A 20,380-nucleotide genomic window follows, 5' to 3' on the forward strand; every position below is an offset into this window, starting at 1 on the left:
GCAGCGCTGCGCCTGTCTCTTTAAGGCCTGACGCTGCTTCCTTCAGCGCCCTGCCGCAGACTCGCCATCAGCCTCGCCTCTCTCTGACAGACAGAACCTGACTGGACCGGGACCGGATCGGATCGGACCGGAGCGCCATGACGGAAACCAACAAGACGCACGTGATCCTGCTGTCCTGCGGCAGCTTCAACCCGATCACCAAGGGACACATCCACATGTTCGGTGAGCATCTGGGGGCCCGCTGGGGGCCGGGGCCAGGCCGGACCCCCTCTGGTACCGGTCCGACACATCTGGGCCCGGTCCAGCCCTGAAAATAGCGGAGAATCTGCGCTGGGTTCGGCTGGTGCTGTCCAGCACGGTGGTGCTGAAATGACGTCACCCAACCCAGGACCAGCTGCTGATACATTCAGCGGTACCGGTTCCGACAGAAAAGCAAGTACGGGTCAGATCGAAGGTTCGGTTCTGGCGCAGAAAGAACCGCTGCGGGTTCTGCGGGTCCAAACGCGTTACACAACAAACAACCGAACCGGAAGTTCGGGAGAACACCCTGAGGATGAGCAAACAGGCCCAACAGAACCAGAACCGTTTCTTGGTGTTTGGAAACATTTCATGTTAAAATCATCTCAAATTTAAAAAAAATATCAGAATTAATTTATTGATTATCATCTGGAAAATATTGATCTGAAAATATCTGGAGGATTTTACATAAATAATTATATTTATGCAAATTAATATCAAAGCGGATTTTTATGAATATTTATTTTTCAGATTTTTGTCTCCACTGAGGAAACATTAAAACCACCGCAGCTAATTAATACACAGAAATATCAGGTTATGGATCATTTTACTCATATTTTACAAATCTAAGCTCATAAATTTGCGTCCAGGTTGGATTTGATCAGATCAGGTGTTAAAGTAAGAGGGGGCGTGGCCTGAAGCTCCGCCTCCTTCCAGGTGTGTCTAATTACCAGTTTCTGATTGGGTCAAAATAGAGGCTGACTGATAGAAACTGTAACTGGTGTTTCAGGAGGAGCAGAACTGGTGAACTGGGATTTCAGGTCCAGAACCAGTAAAAGATTTAAATGAGATAAACTGAAACATGAAACCATCAGGACGCCGTTCACCTCGACCTCTGACCTTCTTCTCCAACTAAACGCCTGTTAAAACGTCAGAAATGGGAAGAAGCAGGAAACCAAAGTTTAATATTATCTAAATGAAAACATGAATAATTCAGAAACGGGAAAACAAAACAAGACGATTTAAATCTGATTCAAAAACACCAAACCTGACGGATTCCTCATGTTTGTTCTGTTCAAACCTAAAATAATCTGATAACATTTATTACTGCTTGTTTTTATAAAATCAGATCTGTGTTTAAACGACATATTGATCTTACTAAAACAACCTGAATAAAAAAGATAAATAAAAATGAGGTTTAAACCTGAAGCTGATCTGATGGCGACGAATCCAGGATTTTAACAGGACAGATATGAACAGGCAACATCTGGAGCTGAATCTGGTTCTGATGTCTGCAGATGTTCAACCAGATGTTTAAACATCTGGTTTGGAGATGTTTAAACTGTTTCATCTCCTCTTCCTCGTCTCCTCCGGGTTTCCTGGTGGATTATCAGACCTGAAGCCTCACATGGAGCAGATCTGACACCGTTTCCATGGATTCAGTTCTCATTCTGCTATAATCACATTTTAATACCGATTTTAATCTGATAAAACATTAAATAAATCTTTTTTGTGTTTATTGAAACCCCAGGTTGAGTTCAGCTCCTTGTTTCTGTTTTTGTTCCTCCAGAAAAAGCCAGAGAATATCTGCACCAATCGGGACGATTCATCGTGATCGGAGGAATCATCTCACCGGTTCACGACTCCTATGGAAAACCTGTAAGCCAGATTTCACTTTACCAGATTATAATCTAATCCGTGTAGGTGTAGTTCACAAGGTGACCTGATGGGGGCAGCGTTTCCTCCAGTGAAGCAGCAGAATAATGAAGCAGTTCAGAGAATCACCAGAAACGCTTTTCATGTTGATGATGAACAGAACTTATTTTTATTTGTTAATTAAATTTCAGGCTGAAAATCAGAAAAATAAGAAAACATCAAATATTAATTTAGTCTGAGAAACTTTATCTTCCTGATTAGTTTTATATCATATCAGGAACCTCGACAGAATCCTGCTTTAATGACGCAAACGTTTAGAAAGACGCACTAATAGTAGTAATAATAATAATAATAATAATAATAATAATAATAATGTCTCCATGCTGTAAGTTAGACTCTGTAATTTTCTTATAAACTGTAAAACCTGAAACTCATGAACTCTTTCTCCTTCATCTGATTTGTTTTCTTCTAAAGGAAAAATGGACCAGCAGAACCTGACAGAAATCTGAAAAGTGTTTTAATGAAAATGTTTTTGTTTTTCATAACATTATTAACTGAAACCACTGAAAGTTTTTTTGTTCCTCATCATCAGTTTCTACAAACCTACAGCGTTTTGTTCATGCAGAAAATATTTCTATCATGTTTCATAAGAAAAGTTTGATTCTCTAAGTTTAGGAATATTTCAGAGAAACAAAACTGTTCAGAGAAACACATGCTCTGTTTTCCCCTGGGGTCAGAGGTCATCTGTTCTAGATGAATCCTCTAGTTTTTCCTCTCCACTGTCGCCATATGCTTGGATTGCTGTAAAGTCTCGATTATCAGTTGAACTAATAAACTGATTTTAACTTTAACATCAAACTGGTTCTGAATTCATTTAAATGACTGGATTGATTTGATTTGAGATATTTTCTGAGTAATTTCAGGTTTTATGTAAAATTCAAACTCTGAGTGATATTTACTTCATCAGGCCGTGAATCCAGATTCTCATATTTACAGTTGGATCATAAGTTTGTAATGATTTATTAAATCATTTCCACTAAACGGGTTTGATTCTCTGTGAAGGAGAAAAAAGATTCAAGGTGAATTACAGGCAGAACCAGGATGTGGATCGGTCCGCTCCGACCCGATCTTTATTCAGGACTGTTTCAGTTGCTGCAGAACCGGGTTGGTTCCTCTCTGAACAGAACCGGGTTCTGCTGGGATGTCGGTTTGTTTCCCTCTATTCCCTCTGATCAGAAGCGGGTTTCCTGGGCCCGATCAGAACCGTTGGGAGGTTCTGTTGTGTCTGATCTCCTGGGTGTGTTTGCAGCTGCAGCTCTGCAGGATTTAATGAATTCTTGTCCTACTTTCTTTCTGCCTCCACAGAAACAACATGAATTATCGATGCAGCAAAAATCCACTTTCTGCTCCAACAAGAAACTTTTCTTCTCTCTCCGCTGAACGATGAGCAGATTGATCATCAATTATTGATCCATGTCAGTTTTCACCTTATTAACTCCGTGTTTGATCAGTTCTGTATCAATAGGTGAGAAATCTACAGGAAGCTGCAGGTTTAAAAGATAAAGTAGAGAAATGTTCTGTTCCTGGTTCTGACCAGGTCCAGATTAAAACCGTCTGGTTCTGCTGAGGTTCCTGCTCTGGTTCTGGATTCATCTCCTCTCAGAGCTCCAGGTTTTCCTCCTTCCTGCTGCAGATCTGATGGTTGGTTCTGTGTCTCTGCAGGGTTTGGTGTCGAGCCGCCATCGCCTCACCATGTGCCAGCTGGCCGTCCAGTCCTCGGACTGGATCAGGTGATCCTCTAACGGGGAAACGATCATTTTATGTTGTTAAACCCAGTTTGTTTTCTGTTTTAACTGAAGAAGAAGTGTAAGTTTGTTCCTCTAAAGGCTGTGATTGGTGGGGGTTTGACGTGAGGCTGATGCTCCTGCAGGGTGGACCCCTGGGAGTGTTACCAGGACACCTGGCAGACCACCTGCAGCGTGTTGGAGCACCACCGCGACCTGATGAAGGTCAGTCACTCCCAGTACAGAAACTGGTTTAAAGGATGTTTACTGGTCTGTCTCTGATCACATCGAGAGATGAACTCTTTCACCTGCTGATTCAAACTGGCTGATAAATTTATGTTGGCTTTGGGTCAGAATTTAATTTACAGAATGAAGAAAAAGGAGGATTTTTATCTGTTTCTAAAGATAAACAGATATCTTTTTATCTGTTTCTAAAGTGATTAATAATCAGGCCTAATGAATGGATGAGGGGTCACATGGGGTCAAAGGACCAAAAAAACTTTGCTCTTAAGTAGATTAAACACTGAAAAAACGAATAGCAAAGAGATGCAACAAAATTACAGGTCAGAAAAACTGCAGTGATCACAATAAAAAACTTACTGTGAGAACTTGGTTTTTCTGTATGTTTGTTTTAGGTTCTGTGTTCAGTTGAGTCTCCATGTTGTCCCGTCTACCCTTGATTGATCCCAGCTGTGTCTCCTCCCCCTGATTACCTTCTGTGTATTTAATCCCACTTGTGTCTTTTGTTCCTTTCTGGGTCTTCGTCTCACGTCTGTTCTGTCGTGTCATGGCATTTGTCAGCTACCAGTTTCTGAGCTCCTATCCTTCTGCTCACCTGTGCTGCCTGGACTTTATATTCTGACATTCTACATGAAAAACATCATCATTCATTTACAACCATCCAACTCGTCTTCCTCACCACCAATTACCGTAAATCGTGACACTTACAGGTTACAACAAAATCACACAAACTACCAAAAGAGACCTGAAACATCCACAGACACAAAATCTGAAGAAAACCGATGGAAATAAGTAAAAACTAAAATATAACCTCTTAACACTGGAAACAGAACCTTATTAATTCTAAAAAAATTATAAACAAAAAAAACAAAACTGCTGAGCAAAAACACAAAGAAAATGAAAGACAGAAAAAAAGCTGTGAAGAAACAACAAAGGAGGAAAAAGTTATAAAGAGAAAATAAAACATGAAAACAGTCTGAGTTTAACATGAGTAAAGAAAGAGAAAAATTATGAAACTCAAAATAAAACCAAACAATAATTGGATAAAATAAGCAGAACAGAAACCAGTGGTTTTATCTGATGGAGTCCAGATAAAATCAATCAAATTTGATTTGTATAGCACATTTCAGCAGCAGACATTTCAAAGTGCTTTACATCATTACAAACACAGAAACACAAAGCAACATAGAATCAATAATTAAAACATGACATTAAGTCAAGTTCCATCAATAAATTTGTAATTGATTACATTTCAAATACAATCCTAAACAGGTGGGTTTTTAGTTGAGATTTAAAAGAAGTCAGTGTTTCAGCTGTTTTACAGTTTTCTGGAAGTTTGTTCCAAATTTGTGGTGCATAGATGCTGAAAGCTGCTTCTCCTCGTTTGGTTCTGGTTCTGGGGATGCAGAGCAGAACCAGAACCAGAACCTGAGAAGTCTGGAAGGTTGATACAACAACAGCAGATCTTTAATGTATTGTGGTTCTAAGTTGTTCAGTGATTTATAAACTAACAACAGTATTTTAAAGTCTATTCTTTGAGCTACAGGGAGCCAGTGGAGGGTCTTTAAAACTGGTGTTATGTGCTCTATCTTCCTGGTTTTAGTCAGAACGCCAGCAGCAGCATCTGGATCAGCTGCAGCTGTTTGATTGATTTGTTGGACAGACCTGTGAAGACGCTGTTGCAATAATCAATACGACTGAAGATGAAGGCATGGATGAGTTTCTCTAGATCTGGCTGAGACATTAGTCCTTTAATCCTGGAAATGTTCTTCAGGTGATAGAAGGCCGACTTTGTAACTGTCTTTATGTGGCTCTGGAGGTTCAGGTCAGAGTCCATCACTACTCCCAGGTTTCGGGCTGATCGCTGGTTTTAGTTGTAATAACTGAAGCTGTGCATCGACTCTAGATCTATAACTCTAGATCTATAACTCTATATCTATAACTCTAGATCTGTAACTCTAGATTTATAACTCTAGATCTATAGCTCTAGATCTATAACTCTAGATCGTTCCTCTTTAGGTCCAAAAATAATAACTTCAGTTTTGTTTCTGTTCAGCTGGAGAAAGTTTTGGCACATCCACACATTTATCTGTTCTAAGCTTCTGTTCAGTGATTGGATGGGGTCAAAGGTCACCTGGTGACATCGTAATGTAGAGCTGTGTGTCATCTGCATAGTTATGGTAGCTAATATTATTTCCTGTTATAACCTGAGCGAGTGGGAGCAAACCAGTGAGACCAGTTTAAATCTGGGACTGGTTTCATCCACCAGTAGATTCTACCTGTCATTGGTTAGAACAGCATCTTACTGAGCTTTATAGACGTTTTAAACATGGAGCTTCATCTGATTCATGTCTGACCCAGAGCAGAGGCAGGAAACCCAGTGTGGCCTAGTTCAAACCTCTAAAGCGTCTCTGCCCCTCAGAGAGTCACCGGCTGCATCCTGTCCAACGTCAACACGCCTTCCACCACTCCTGTGATTGGTCAGCCACAGAACCAGACTCCGCCCATCTACCAGGACCACAACAACATGAACCACAAACCCACAGCCAGTGAGTCCAACACCACAGTTCAGCCGGGGTCAGGCACCAGGAACCAAGCTACAGATGCTACAGCTATTACACTGGATGGAGGAGTAGAGGAGCATAGCATAGTGTAGCATAGCATCCTAGCATAGCATGGTAGAATGCTATTCCAGTTTCACAAGCTGAAACTGGAATCTCAGGAAAATATAAATAAAATTCAAGCATGATTTCCAGTCATTTTTTTAACTTTGGTAACCTGCTAAGGAAAGACAGAAGTTTATGTAAAACTTGTCTTAAACCAACTATATTCATGAGTTGGGTCTAAAAAGACCAGAGCTACAGCATAGAGTAGAATAAACTAGACTAGAAAAGAATAGAAATGTTGCTTGTTAATAATTAGTTACTTGTTAGAATATTAAACTCTGATAGTTGAGCCTGAGGTTGTCAGTGTTGCTGCTGGTTAACTTCATATCATAATAAATGTATCATTATTATGAAACTGTTGGCATGTTGGTTCCAGTTGAATTTCTGATGTGTACCTTTTGTTTCTGTCTAGTCAAAGTTTGGGGGAAGATCAGTGAGAGTTTGGGTAAAATGTGCTGCGTCCGTCCCAACATGGAGCGCTTCACGTTTGTTGGTAAGAAAATCTGATTTTATTTCATGTTTTGCCTAAGAAAAATGATTATTTAATATTTTTATCCATCAGGGAAAGTGAATTAATTCATCTGGAGGATTGATGATTCAACATGATGTGAAAACATTAATGTTGGAATCAAACCAGGTTGTTAAAGCAGAAACAGATGAAGTCAGTAAATGGCTGCAGGACAGAACCACAGTCCAGCCATGTCGGGTTTTGTTGCTTGTAAGACAAAAATGCAGCTGCATTAAACTGGACCATCATTATTATCAGAGACTTTGTGCTAAACTGACTTTATTCTGTCTGATTAATAAAATATAGCGGTTTCAACTCGCTACAGAAACAATAGAGTTTCTGGAGTTGAAAGGTCAGAGTGAAATCTCCGTTTGTGTTTCAGATGAAAACGCCAACCTGGGGACGGCAGTGAGGTACGAGGAGATCGGTGAGTTTTCTCCAGACCCGAGCGGATCCTCTGGTTTCCTTCCTGTCTGAACTCCTTCTGGTCTTGTTGGGATCCAGTAAACATGATGCTTACGGAGAAAGCGTGGCGCTGAGCGAGTAAACGCCATGTTTACTGAGGACGTGTCTGTCTCTTTCCCTGCCTGTCCGTCCTCTGTAGAGTTACGCATCTTGCTCCTGTGTGGCAGTGATCTCCTGGAGTCCTTCTGCATCCCTGGCCTGTGGAAGGACAGTGATGTAAGCACAATGTAGCCCCGCCCACATGCATAAGCCCACCCACCAACATGTAGCCCCGCCCAACTACATGTAGACCCTCCCCTCAGTTAGCCGAGACTCAATGGAAACAAAAAACTCTTAGTTTAATCAGACATTCAGGGAAGAAGGTGAAAATTAAATTGGTTTCCATCCATGTTTTTATAGTTATGATAAAAACTCCAGATGGAAATGTTGGAATGATCCTTTAAACGTCAGATGAACCCGTCAGATGTTTGTAGATCTGAACTCAGGACAGATCCAGCATGTTTCTCTAAATATGTGCATTGCTAGAAATAATACCCCCTGCTGTGTGAAGTGGGTAATTACCTTTAAATCCACTTGTTTGTCTATAATATCTGTAAACAGGTTTGAATGTGATGATTTTGTCTGTTACTGTTGGTTATTTGGTGATGAAACCAGGATTATTTAGCTGGTTTTCTGAATGGACTGATTAATGACTCCACCTTGAGGTTTAGGGTGGAGTCCGGCCCGGTTGGACCATCTAGGCCTGAACCTGGTTCTGTCAGAGGTTCTGGACCCTGAATGTCGTCTCTCTGCTCTCAGATGGAGGTGATTGTTGGTGATTTTGGCATCGTAGTCGTTCCTCGTGACGGCGTCGACACCGAGAGGATCATGAATCATTCCTCCATCCTCCGCAAGTACAAGGTGAGTTTCTACAGTATGGTGCAGCAAGAGGGACAAAATACTGGCTGGAGAGAATGAGGCTGATGTTGAATCATGGCGTGTTTCCCCCGGCGTGTTTCGCGGTTCTTTGTCTGTCACTGGACACTTTGTCACGTCTCTGAGTTTTGTCTCTTGTCTCTCTTTGTCATACAGTCCAGTGAATGTCTGCCGTCATCTAAGATCTTCTCTGTTTCAGGACAACATCGTCGTGGTGAAGGACGCGACCAACCACCCCATGTCCATCGTCAGCTCCACCAAGAGCAGGTGGGCTAAAAGTTAGACTGACGGAACCGATGGCCTTATTGATCTCCTGGTCCGATCACTTTGACTTTCTGTGAAACATATTCAGGTTTTCTATCGAACGTCCGTCTCTGAAATGTCAATTTACGGTCCAAAAAAGTCCAAACAAAGTTTCTCTATCACTAAAAGATATCAAATAAAAACTGAGCTACACTGTAAAACAGGATTTCCACAGCTGGTTGATATGAAATGTTTAAAGCTCTTCAGATAAGTTTAAAGGAAAATTATAAAGACTCATAGGGAGAAGTGAAGATAACGGTTAATGTTTGGTTCATTTCACTGTTTGTGGTCACAGAATCAACCATTTAACGGTTCTGGTTAACTGGACCAGAGCTGATTCCTGCAGCAGGTATAGGGTTAGGGTTGGTTCTGCCTCCCTAACTGCTATATTTACCCCCCACCCCCAGACTGGCCCTGCAGCACGGAGACGGACACGTCATCGACTACCTGAGTCAGCCTGTCATCGACTACATCCTGCAGAGCCAGCTGTACATCAACGCCTCGGGATAGAGCTGCCGACCCGCCTGCATGAGACCCGGGACCGTCAATATGGAGGACGAGGTGGGGGGGGGGGTCCTAACGCCATCTATATAAACACACACCCCTCCCCAACCCCCCGCAGAAAACTGAAACCTGTCTGTCTGTCTTCTGTGTCAACACTTACTCTTCTTTGAGCTCCAACAGGAGCTTTAGTGTCCCTCCGTCTGTGTCATGTCACTTTACCACTGGGGGAGGGGGCAACGGGGTATGTGGGGGAGGAGGGGGTTAAGTTATATTTAAAAGTTAGAGATGCATGGCAGACTTCTGGGCATGCTCAGTGTGACTCCCCGTCTGCATCAGGGTCTCTGGTTTCGTGCATCATGTCAGGTTGGTACCACAGAAATCGTTAGTAAAATTTAACCAAGACTTTTTATGAATTGATTGATTATTGGGTCTCATTGTTACTATTATGAAGCCACGATTAGAGCCAATAAAGAAAATATTTTATTAGGATTTCCTCATGTACAAAACCCAAAAACATGCAGGTGAAACCACCAGAACCAGAACCCGAACCTGTTGGTTCCTCAGACCCGCCGACCTGCTGAAACCAGAGATCAGTGCAGTCTGTCAGAGGTCAGAGGTCACATCAGGGACTGATTTACTGAGAAGTCAACCCATAGATATATAAGCTCTGTAATCCTGCAGCTATCGCTACATGTTGTTAGCATGGCAGCCATATTGGATCTGAGGGTTGGATGAGGCGAATTTCTGACTTCTGAGGCTGTCAAACAGATTTTTCCAACTTTAAGATGAGAAACCCCATAATCCTAATCCAGACAGAAAGCTTCATCCTTCACATTAAAACAGCTAATCCAGAAATCTGCTGCCAGATATAAACTGTATGAAGGATGAAGTTCATGAACTCTGACCTCCCTTAGGACAGTCCACCCTGTGGCTGCAGTAATCTGACGTTTGCCAACACATGGGCGGAGTCTAATCCGTAATCTTCTCTTCAAACCGACTGCAGCAGCAGAACATTTAGTGAACTGAATTATTTTAAAGCGTTTTGAGCAGCAGCAACGCGTCACTTCCTCATCAGATTAGTTTAGGGAATCGGCAGTAAATTCATCTGTAGAAATCAAAATAATTATAAAACACGAGCCGTTCCCACTGGCTTGTAAATAAAGAAGGTTCTGATCAGAACATGATGAGGTTCTGGAGGAAGACCCGGAAGTTCCTGCAGAACCGTCAGCCACAGAACTGTGAATGTGTTGACCAGCAGGGGGAGCTGCTGAGCCGGGAGGCTTTTTGATGAGGAGGAATCAGACTGCAGGGAGTCAGAGAAGGAGAGGATGATGATGATGATGATGATGATGATGATGAAGCACCTTCTGTAAAGCGTTCAGGACGTTTTCTCTCGGTTTCCTCCTGTTCTCCGTCTGCATGCTTTTTTCTGACCGTTTGGTTTTGGCATGAATGTTTTTCCCTCATTAGATTATTATGGTCTGTTGTGATCGTGTTTGGGAAATAAAATAATTATAATAAATATAGATATAAAGAAATCGTAGCTTCAGATCATCCTCTCCGTCGCCCATTTTTTATTCACTGTAAATGTACCGACGTGTGTGTGTGTGTGTGGGTGTGTGTGTGTGCGTGTGTGTGTGTGTGTGTGTGGGTGTGTGCGCGCGTGTGTGTGTGTGTGGGTGTGTGTGTGTGTGTGTGTGTGGGTGTGTGTGCGCGCGTGTGTGTGTGTGGGTGTGTGCGCGCGTGTGTGTGTGGGTGTGTGTGTGTGTGGGTGTGTGCGCGCGTGGGGGTGTGTGTGTGTGGGGGTGTGTGTGGGTGGGTGTGTGTGTGTGGGTGTGTGCGCGCGTGTGTGTGTGTGTGGGGGTGTGTGTGGGTGGGTGTGTGTGTGTGGGTGTGTGAGCGAGTGTGTGTGGGGGTGTGTGTGTGTGGTGTGTGGGTGTGTGCGCGCGTGTGTGTGGGGGTGTGTGTGGGGGTGTGTGTGGGTGGGTGTGTGTGTGTGGGTGGGGGGGGGGGGTGGTGCGCGGTGTGTGTGGTGTGTGGGGGGTGTGGTGGGGGGGTGTGTGTGTGGGTGGTGTGTGTGTGGTGTGTGCGCGCGCGTGTGTGTGTGTGGGGGTGTGGGGGGTGTGTGGTGGTTGTGTGGGGGTGGGTTGTGTGTGTGTGTGGTGGTGTGTGTGTGTGTGGTGGGTGTGTGTGTGAGTGTGTGTGTGTGTGTGTGTGGGTGTGTGTGTGTGTGTGTGTGTGTGTGTGGGGGTGTGTGTGTGTGTGTGTGTGGGGGTGTGTGTGTGGGGGTGTGTGGGGGTGTGTGTGTGTGTTGTGTGGGTGGGTGTGTGTGTGTGTGTGTGTGTGTGTGGGGGGGGTGTTTCCAGGTTCATGTTGTCACCGTCCGTTTGAACTGTTTTCTGTTTTTTTGAACTCGGTGTGAGGATTTAACGAGTCTTTATGGATCAGGATGTAAATTTAGTCAAAGTGTTTCAGGATGTTTGGAAAATGAATCAGAAAATGCACTAAAACATTTTTATTTTCATTTAAGCTTTAATAACTGACTCTTATTCAACTGTGGTTACATTTACACCCTCTGCTGGCGAAATAAAGTATTTCTTCTAAGTAATGCGCTTTTATTGGCTTTATTGGAAGTTTATATGAAAAGCTCTGAATGAACATTAGGAATCAAAAATCCAACAGTTAGTTTTATTTCTTTCTCTTTTTCTGCTGTTTAAAACCTGTATGAACTATAACTAAACCTTTTTTTTTTTACCACAACTCAAGTTTAAGAAATAAATTACTGGTAGAAAATTAATAGTAAAACTTACTACACTTAATTTCTTAAAATTAAAAGTATAGTAAGTTTCAGATAAAAATATGAGCTTTATTAGTAAAACATTGTTTTAAAGTAGCAAAAATAAATTAACAGAATTTTTAATTTAGAAAAATTAAACGTGAAATGGACTGAAAATCATGTTTTTCCTGGGTTCTGCAGGAGAACAGAACCGACATGAAGATGGATCCAAAACATAAAAACATGAATAAACAGAAGCATAAAGATTTGAAATTGATTTTATTAGAAATCAATAAGGAAGCTTAAATATTCAGTGGTCCAACATGTTTTGTAACAAAACTAATAAACATTTTTCATATCAGCAAAAAATATGAATCTGTACAAGTATAAATACAGAAAAGATAAAGAAATGTATTTCTGTCACTGATTATCTCAGTGCAATAATAATCTGTTAATAATCTATAAATTCATGGAAACTTTTCCAACGGCAGAAAGTTTGTAAACTTGGAGAAATTAAAATGTTTTATCTCTTTATTCACATATAAATACTGAAACAAAAAAGTTTTAATAAACAATCTGAACACTTTAGAGAAACGCCATGACAGTCACCGTTTCCATGGTTACACTCAGCTGGAAACTTTTGGACAAATTCAATTTAAAACTTTAAAGTTTCAAACTGTGGATTAAGTCCCACAGTTATTAAATAAATCTTTGTTAAATTATGCAGAACTTATGTAAGAACTAATATAATAAACTTATTGCATAATTATCATCTGATTGTATAGTAATAATAATAATAATAATAAAATATCTATAAAACCACATCAGCCTGTTTTCCAGGTATTTGTTGTCCTGAATCAGGAGTCAGAGGTGGAACAACAAGTTTGGTTGTTTTTATTTATTTTGTAGAAAAATAATCTGAACACTAAAATGAGCAGAGCGGACCGACCGAACTGGACCAGAACCAGACCAGAACCGGACCAGAACCGGTTCCTCAGGACGGTCCGGTTAAAGGCAGGAAGGTTTGATATGAACAGCAGCAGATGGAAACTCCCAGGAGGAGGAAAACAGTTCCAGTTTCTGAAGTGTCTGAAGTTGAAGCGTGCGACCTCTGACCTCCGACCTCCGACCTGCGGCTCAGGGCTCCTCGATGGGCGGGGTGTTGTAGCAGCCAGCAGGGATGCTGTTCCGGATGTCCTCCAGGTTGGCGATGTCCCTCAGGATGCTGTCGATGTCCGTGTTGATGGCGGTGAGGCGGCGGCGATGCGCCTCCTCCTGGTCCTCCGCCTCCTCCAGCCGCGGCCGCAGGCGGGCCTCCACCTCCGCCTCCGCCCGGCCCAGAGCCGCCTCCAGCTTCCTCAGCTGCTCCTCGTCCACAACGTCTCCGGAGTCTGAGGGAGGCAGGAGGAATCCATTCAGCATGAAGAACCGAGACGGACCGGGTTCTACTGGGTTCTACCAGGTTCTACTGGGTTCTACTGGGTTCTACTGAGCTCTACCAGGTTCTACCGGGTTCTACTGGGTTCTACTGGGTTCTACTGAGCTCTACCAGGTTCTACCGGGTTCTACTGGGTTCTACTGGGTTCTACTGGGCTCTACCAGGTTCTACCAGGTTCTACTGTAAAACAGCTGAAACTCTGAGTTCCTTTAAATTCAGACTAAAAACCAGCAGCTTAGAGTTTCTTTTGAAACATAAAGAAATATTGATCAACAATCTGATGTGTAGCGATGGGACTTGACAGTAGATCCCAGTAGAACCCAGCCGTTCCACTGGGTTCTACTGGACCCAGTAGAACTGGGAACTGGGTTCAGTAGAACTGGGTTGTACTGAGTCCTACAGCTCATCAGAACCGGACCGGATCAGGACGGAAGCAGAACGTACTCAGGTTGGCCAGCATGTCGCTGACGGATCTCAGTGTTTCCTGAACGGCGTCTTTGCTCTGCTTGGCGTTGGCGAGCGCCGCGGTGGCTCCGGCAGCCGCCTGCAATAAAAACACCTGTTACTCCGTCCGCTCCACCTTCTGCTCCGCCTGCTGATGGCTCCTGGTTGCCATGGTTACCTCCTCCGCTCCAGCAGCCAGCTCCTTGGCCTCCTTCAGCCCGACCTTCAGACCGGCTGCCGTCTGCTCCGCTCCGGCCTTCAGGTCCTTGGCCTCCTGGTTCAGTTTGTCGGCTTCGCTCACCAAACCGTCAGCACTCGGCAGTGACCCGGCCGTGTTCTGACGGACAGAACCAGAACTTCACGTTACAGAAACCCAGAGGAGAAAATGTCTCTGAGGAAAACAAAAGTCCTGAGATTCTCTGCAGACGTCCTGGAAAACCTCAGGCTAACAGAGACGAGAGTTTAGAGCCAAACTGAGATCAGAACATAAAGACAAAACATCCTCTGATGTAAATATTAATAAACTGTTTGATCCGTTTTGTTTAGCCGTTTGGAGCTGAAGCATTCGGATCGGCCTCCTGAAACAGACGGAACTTCAGGTTGAATCTTCATGAAAGTTTTTGTTCCCAAAAACAAAGAATTTATAATTCATAGAATTATTATATAATTCTATAATTTTACATATAAAAGACAATCTGTAAAATGTTCCAGTGTCATTTTAGGTCAGTCATGCAGAGTTACTGAACCAAACCAAAAACCAAAACCAAGTTGAACTTTGACCTTCCTGGTCGTTTGGTCAGAAGATTAAAAATCCAACAAATATGAACTTTTCTTTTAAAGCTGTTTAAAAGTTTTCATTGCCAGTAAATAGTTTGTTTTTTTAAGGCTCAAATATTCTGCACATTTTGTATTTTTAAATAAACCACTGAAGTATCGGATTTTTTAAACTACTCAGTTTTCATGTTGAAAATTATATGTTGTATTTTATTCATCATGTTTTTACTATCTTTCTTTTATATTCCTATCTTTGCTTTGATTTTCTGTAGATTTGCTGCTGTTGCAGTGAAATGTCCAAACTGAGGACATTAAATGATATTTTTACTCTATATAACAAAAACACAATTTATGGTCACAGGGCCTAGTCCAAGTAAAGCTTCAAATTTCATGTGAAGATTTTATTGACAGAGAGAAAATAGTAAGCAGGAGATGAGAGTTATGATGGGCCTAGCATAGCTTTAGCCTAGCATAGCTTTAGCCTAGCGTAGATTTAGCTCAGCATAGCTTTAGCCTAGCATAGCTTTAGCCTAGCGTAGATTTAGCTCAGCATAGCTTTAGCCTAGAGTAGCTTTAGCCTAGCGTAGATTTAGCTCAGCATAGCTTTAGCCTAGCATAGCTTTAGCCTAGCGTAGATTTAGCTCAGCATAGCTTTAGCCTAGAGTAGCTTTAGCCTAGCGTAGATTTAGCTCAGCATAGCTTTAGCTGTTCTCAGATTATTTTAATGGTCAATAATCACAACATTTGATTTGCTATCAGAAAACAATAAAAAGTATAAAAACCATCCAGAGAAAAGCAGTCAGGATGTGAATCCTGAACCAGACTGCAGCTGCTCCTCGGCCTGCAGGGGGCGCTCAGCCTCAGTTCATGCTAAGTATTTCTTAGCTTTTGAAATGTAATTTCAGTTTTCAGCAGTTTTATTGGCCTCCATTAAAATCTAACGGCTGTTTTTACCTGGAGGTTTTTAGCCAAGTCGTCCAGCGTATTGATGTTTCCCATCGCCTCGTCGTGATCTTTGGATGCCGCGTCCAGAACCGACTGGGCCTCGCCGTTTTTACCCACGGCTTCCTGGATGGTGCTGTTGATGTTCGGAAGACGCTTGACGGCTTCATCGGATTCAGCTTTGCTGTCGCCGATCTGCTGGTCGAAACCTGGAGGCGCAAAGAGACGAGTGAGGAAAAGACCGAGATCTACTGGGGGAGGAGAACCAACAGGCCCACTGGTTCTGACTGGTTCTGACTGGTTTTGCTTGGTTCTAACAGGTAGTAAATCGGCTCCCTGGTACCAGATGGAGCTCGGTTCTGGATGCTCCACCACCATAACCGGAGGGACTGTTTGGTGAAACAGATCCCACGGCGCCCCCTGTTGGTGGCGGGTGTCCGTACCTCTCAGGGTGTTCAGGGTGTCGTCCAGGTCTTTGTTGGTACCGACGCCTTGCAGAGCCTTCTCGGTTTCAGCTTTAGCGGCGCGGACCCGGTCCAGCAGCTTGTTGAACTCCTGCAGACAAACGTCCAGCTGGTCAGAGGAGCTTCTGGTTCCAGTCCAAGTTCTGCTTCCTGTCATCGTAACTGAAATATTAAGTTCCCTCTGCTGGATTCTGATTGGTCGGTACCTGCTGGGCGGTTTGTCCCTGATCCAGCAGCTCCTCGGCGTCGGTCCGGTCTTCCTCCACAGCGCCCAGCAGATCGTCCACGGCGGACATGTTCTTCTGCGCCGCCTCCTTCAGGGCGTCCAGCCTGGTTGCCATGGCGTCCACAGCATCCTGAGCATCATCACACACCTCTGGCTCAGAGACCTTCAGTAGCCGCTAATGCTAATGCTAATGCTAATGCAGCAGCTCCTACCTTCATAGACGGTGGGAGGTTCTTCTCCAGCCTGGAAATGTCTTTCAGCATGCCGTCGGCCATCTTGCTCTCCTGTTTGGCGTCTTCGCTCAGACTTCCTGCTCGCTTCTCCAAACTCTTCACATCTGCTGAGGTTTTATCGTATCTGGATGCAAGCAGGAGGAAATGATACGGTTTTTATCCAGATCCTTCAAAACAGCCAGAAACTCAGATTCCAGTGCAGTTCTCCTCAGAAAGTTTCAGAAAGTTCAGAGTTTCTCTGACCTGAGCAGAACTTTCCACAAACTCTCAGAACATCAGCATTACAGAAAATTCAGCTTCCACCAAATGTTTAATGTTCAGTAAGAGTAGCTGACTATAAAATCTAACATACAGATACATTTTATCAGTAAACCAATGAAAATAGAAATTATATTCCTTAAAAATGAGTGTAAGCGAAAAGGATCCAGGATGGAGCAGCAGATCGATTCTCAGATAATCATTTTAATCTGTTGGGATCAGAAACATCTTTACTGCAGCAGAGAAACGGCTGCAGGACATTTTCTTCATGTTCTGTTTTGTTTTTGGCTCTAAAGCTCATGACGTTCAGTGTGAAGGTCAGTGGTGATCCACCGGATCACAGTGGGATCTGAGGATCCACTCACAGACTCTGCAGATCTCCAATCAGCTCCTTGACTTTGTTCTCCTTGTTCATCAGAGTCCGGATCAGATCCAGACTCTGCTTGGAGTCGTTCAGAGCCTGATTGGCCGTCCGCTCCACAGAACCCGCCGTCGTTTTGTGTCTGGGAGGCGAAACAGAAAGTCAGCAGCGGTGATGATGATGATGATGATGATGATGATGATGATGAAGGTGAAGCAGATTCACCAGATTATTAACGGATTCAGATCTTACTCATCAGCCAGGCCTGTCACCTGCTGCACCAGAGAGGACAGCGAGCCTGAAGTCAGCGGATCATCGCGGACAGGAAGTTCCTAACAGGAAACACAGCAAAGCATCAGGAAACAGGAAACAGGAAACACAGCAAAGCATCAGGAAACAGGAAACAGGAAACACAGCAAAGCATCAGGAAACAGGAAACAGGAAACAGGAAACACAGCAAAGCATCAGGAAACACAGCAAAGCATCAGGAAACAGGAAACAGGAAACACAGCAAAGCATCAGGAAACAGGAAACTTGTTCTGCAGAAACTTGTTTTAACGACGTTAAAATCTGATCAGGACAAACTCTGAAGGTCGTCACGCTCCTGGTCAGCAGCTCTTACCACGGACTGGATTTTGGTTTTTGCCTCCTTCAGGAGGTTTTTCATGGCAGGGATCAGCGCCTCCACCTCCTCCACCTTGGACTTGAAGGTGCGCTGCTGCTGGCCGATGCGTTTGACCGTCTCTGAGATGTTCTGGATCTCCTGTTCTTCAGTGAGCTGACGGCCGCTGATGGACGACAGGCGAGTCTGCAGCGTCTTCTCCTGATCTGTCAGGAAAAGGTTTCATTTTATCAACAACTAAATTAACATATTCAGCTGCAGTACCTAGAATCTCCACTAGAGGCCACTAAAACCAAAACAGCTGAATAAGGTCCAGTTTGGACATATGAACCAGTTTCCTGTTATGATGTTTTATCCACATTTTTATGAATTTGGTGCGTTTGGGAAAAGATTTCATTTAGGAAAAACAAACTTTTACATGATATAAATTTTGTTCAAGAAAGAAATTTAGAAAGAAAAATAAATATGTTGATTAATCAAATAGATCAAATTTAAAGTCTAAGGTTGTTTAGTAATTGTTTTAAAATAATCAATAAAAAATCATTTAGAAGCAGTAAAATCATCTGGACTGATTTATGTCAGGAAACATGAGGAGATTCTCTGACCCGTCAGCCGCTGGGCGCTCTGCTGCAGGTTCTGCATCAGATCCTCCATGGCTCTCAGAGTCGCCTCCATCTCAGCCCGGTTGGTCGGAACCCGACCCGGCGCAGACAACAAGAACTCCAGCTCTTTCAGTCTGATGGAGTAAAGCTCCATCTGAAGCAGAGAAACAAATTCAACCTGCAGCTGAAACACGGAAACCTCTGAAGCATTTAGGCAAAAATCTGGATAGAAATTTAAAATTGAGACAAATATTTGGAAAATTTGGCTTTCAAAGGAGAGGACAAGAATTTTTAAAATGAAATCTGTGGTTACATTAAATAAAGCAGCATCAGAATAAAACAGTTTGTTGTTTCCAGGTAAGAAGCCATAAAATAAAATCAGGAAGAAGAAAAAACTGCTGATTTCTGTCACATCTGGAACTGCAGGTTCTTCTGTCCAGATATGTTACAATAAATGATTATTGATAATAACAGCTGGATCAATTCAAAACCTTTCATGCTTCAGGTTGAGACTGAAATAAATGCAACATTTTAACTAAAATATTGTTTTTGCAGAAACTTTTTCTTCCAGAATCATTAGAACATAAAATGTGGCTCATTTAATTCAAGCCTTAGTCTTTGGTTTAGTTTGAAACCTGCATTAGTTTAGGAACCTGCTGCAGCTCAAATCTTTTCTTTAACTTTCCTGCAGCTTCCAGCCAGCAGGGGGCGCTGCGCCTTCAACATGAGCTTTAGAAACCCCAGAACCAGCCTTCTTCTACCTTCTTCTTGATGGGGCTGAAGCAGGTGGGGCAGTTGGGCCGGTCACACCTCGGACCCTGGAAGCCCGCTCGGCACCGGCACCGGCCGGCCGCGTCGCACTGGCCGTCCTCTGAGCCCAGGAGGTCACAGCTGCAGGCTGCAGAGGGAACGTTTCTCAGATTAGAGCAGAGCCTTACAGGTTCCGTCCTGCAGGGGAACCTGGACTCTGTCCTCACGTTTGCAGGCGCTGGCGGACGGGTTGCGGTAGAACCCGGGCAGGCAGCTCTCACAGAACCGACCGGTCGTGTTGTTCAAACACTTCAGACATTCTCCGCTGTTGCGGTCGCAGCTTCCCGCCGCGCTGACGTCGATGTGACCGTTGCAGCTGCAGGGTCTGCAGGGTCGCTGCGCGCCTCGCAGACCTGTGGGGTCGCCATGGAAACCCTCCCGACAGGTGTCGCAGTAAAACCCTGAGGAGAAACCAAACATTTACACACCGAGCAGGTTCCCTCAGCGCTGGGTTCATTCTGGACTCACCAAAGGTTCCCTGCGGACAGCGGAGGCACTGAGGCTCCAGAGCTCCGGCCTCCAGAAAGCAGGATGACCTCTCCGGACAGGGGCAGCGCTCACAGGTCCCCTGCTGCCGCGGGTCTCTGTAGAACCCCTCGGAGCAGCTCCGCTCGCCGGGCGTCTCGTCGGCGGAGTAGCAGTCTCCGGTCTGGGGGTCGCAGCTGCCGCCCCTGCAGCTGCACGGCTCGCAGGCGCTGAAGGCCCCGGATGACGGCGCCCGGCGCCTGAACCCGACTGAGCAGCGCTCACAGAAGTCGCCCTCATATCCTGGTGGACATGTGCAGGTCTGGACCCAGCCGGCCGCGACGCCGTCCCCACGGCGAGCCGAAACCAGGTTCACGTTGTCAAGGTAACCGCGTCCTGGAGGAAAGGGACCAATCAGTGAGCAAAACACAGCAAACTGATTTCCATGTGGTTTAAAGTCTCTGGTGCTTCTCCTGCTACTTTAAATAGACCATTTCTGATGTGGATTAAAGGAGCAGATGGTCTACGACAGTCTGTCATGTTTTACAGTGAAATCAAGTCTAATTGTAACTTTGGACAAAAGAAACGTAAATTAAAGAGTCATCAGCATATCCAGTGATTCTGACTTTTCTCTCATTTAAACAGAAAAACATCAAGAAATGAAGATTAAAACAGATCATTGTTGGA

The 20,380-nt window shown here is 44.0% G+C and overlaps 2 protein-coding genes across 2 annotated transcripts; one reads left to right on the top strand and one right to left on the bottom strand.

Moving 5' to 3' along the window:
- Window positions 1-12: 12 nt before the first annotated feature.
- Window positions 13-10,804, top strand: nmnat2 (nicotinamide nucleotide adenylyltransferase 2). Its single transcript, XM_028019698.1, has 11 exons — window positions 13-222; window positions 1,808-1,896; window positions 3,616-3,683; window positions 3,824-3,902; window positions 6,340-6,466; window positions 6,996-7,076; window positions 7,474-7,518; window positions 7,696-7,772; window positions 8,355-8,456; window positions 8,671-8,738; window positions 9,182-10,804. Exons 1-11 carry the CDS (start codon window positions 138-140, stop codon window positions 9,282-9,284), a joined length of 924 nt encoding a protein of 307 aa, XP_027875499.1. The 5' UTR covers window positions 13-137; the 3' UTR covers window positions 9,285-10,804.
- A 1,763-nt stretch (window positions 10,805-12,567) lies between these two features.
- Window positions 12,568-20,174, bottom strand: lamc2 (laminin, gamma 2; the record flags this gene model as incomplete). Its single annotated transcript, XM_028019694.1, has 14 exons — window positions 12,568-13,445; window positions 13,937-14,036; window positions 14,115-14,273; window positions 15,665-15,861; window positions 16,096-16,207; window positions 16,323-16,472; window positions 16,555-16,699; window positions 17,199-17,336; window positions 17,447-17,526; window positions 17,817-18,022; window positions 18,422-18,572; window positions 19,180-19,316; window positions 19,396-19,629; window positions 19,697-20,174. Coding segments are annotated over 14 exons (2,541 nt in total), but the record flags the coding sequence as incomplete, so codon positions are not given.
- Between the last annotated feature and the right edge of the window lie 206 nt (window positions 20,175-20,380).

Source organism: Xiphophorus couchianus, chromosome 6 (genome assembly GCF_001444195.1).
Source record: "Xiphophorus couchianus chromosome 6, X_couchianus-1.0, whole genome shotgun sequence".
In the NCBI taxonomy this organism is placed as follows: domain Eukaryota; kingdom Metazoa; phylum Chordata; class Actinopteri; order Cyprinodontiformes; family Poeciliidae; genus Xiphophorus; species Xiphophorus couchianus.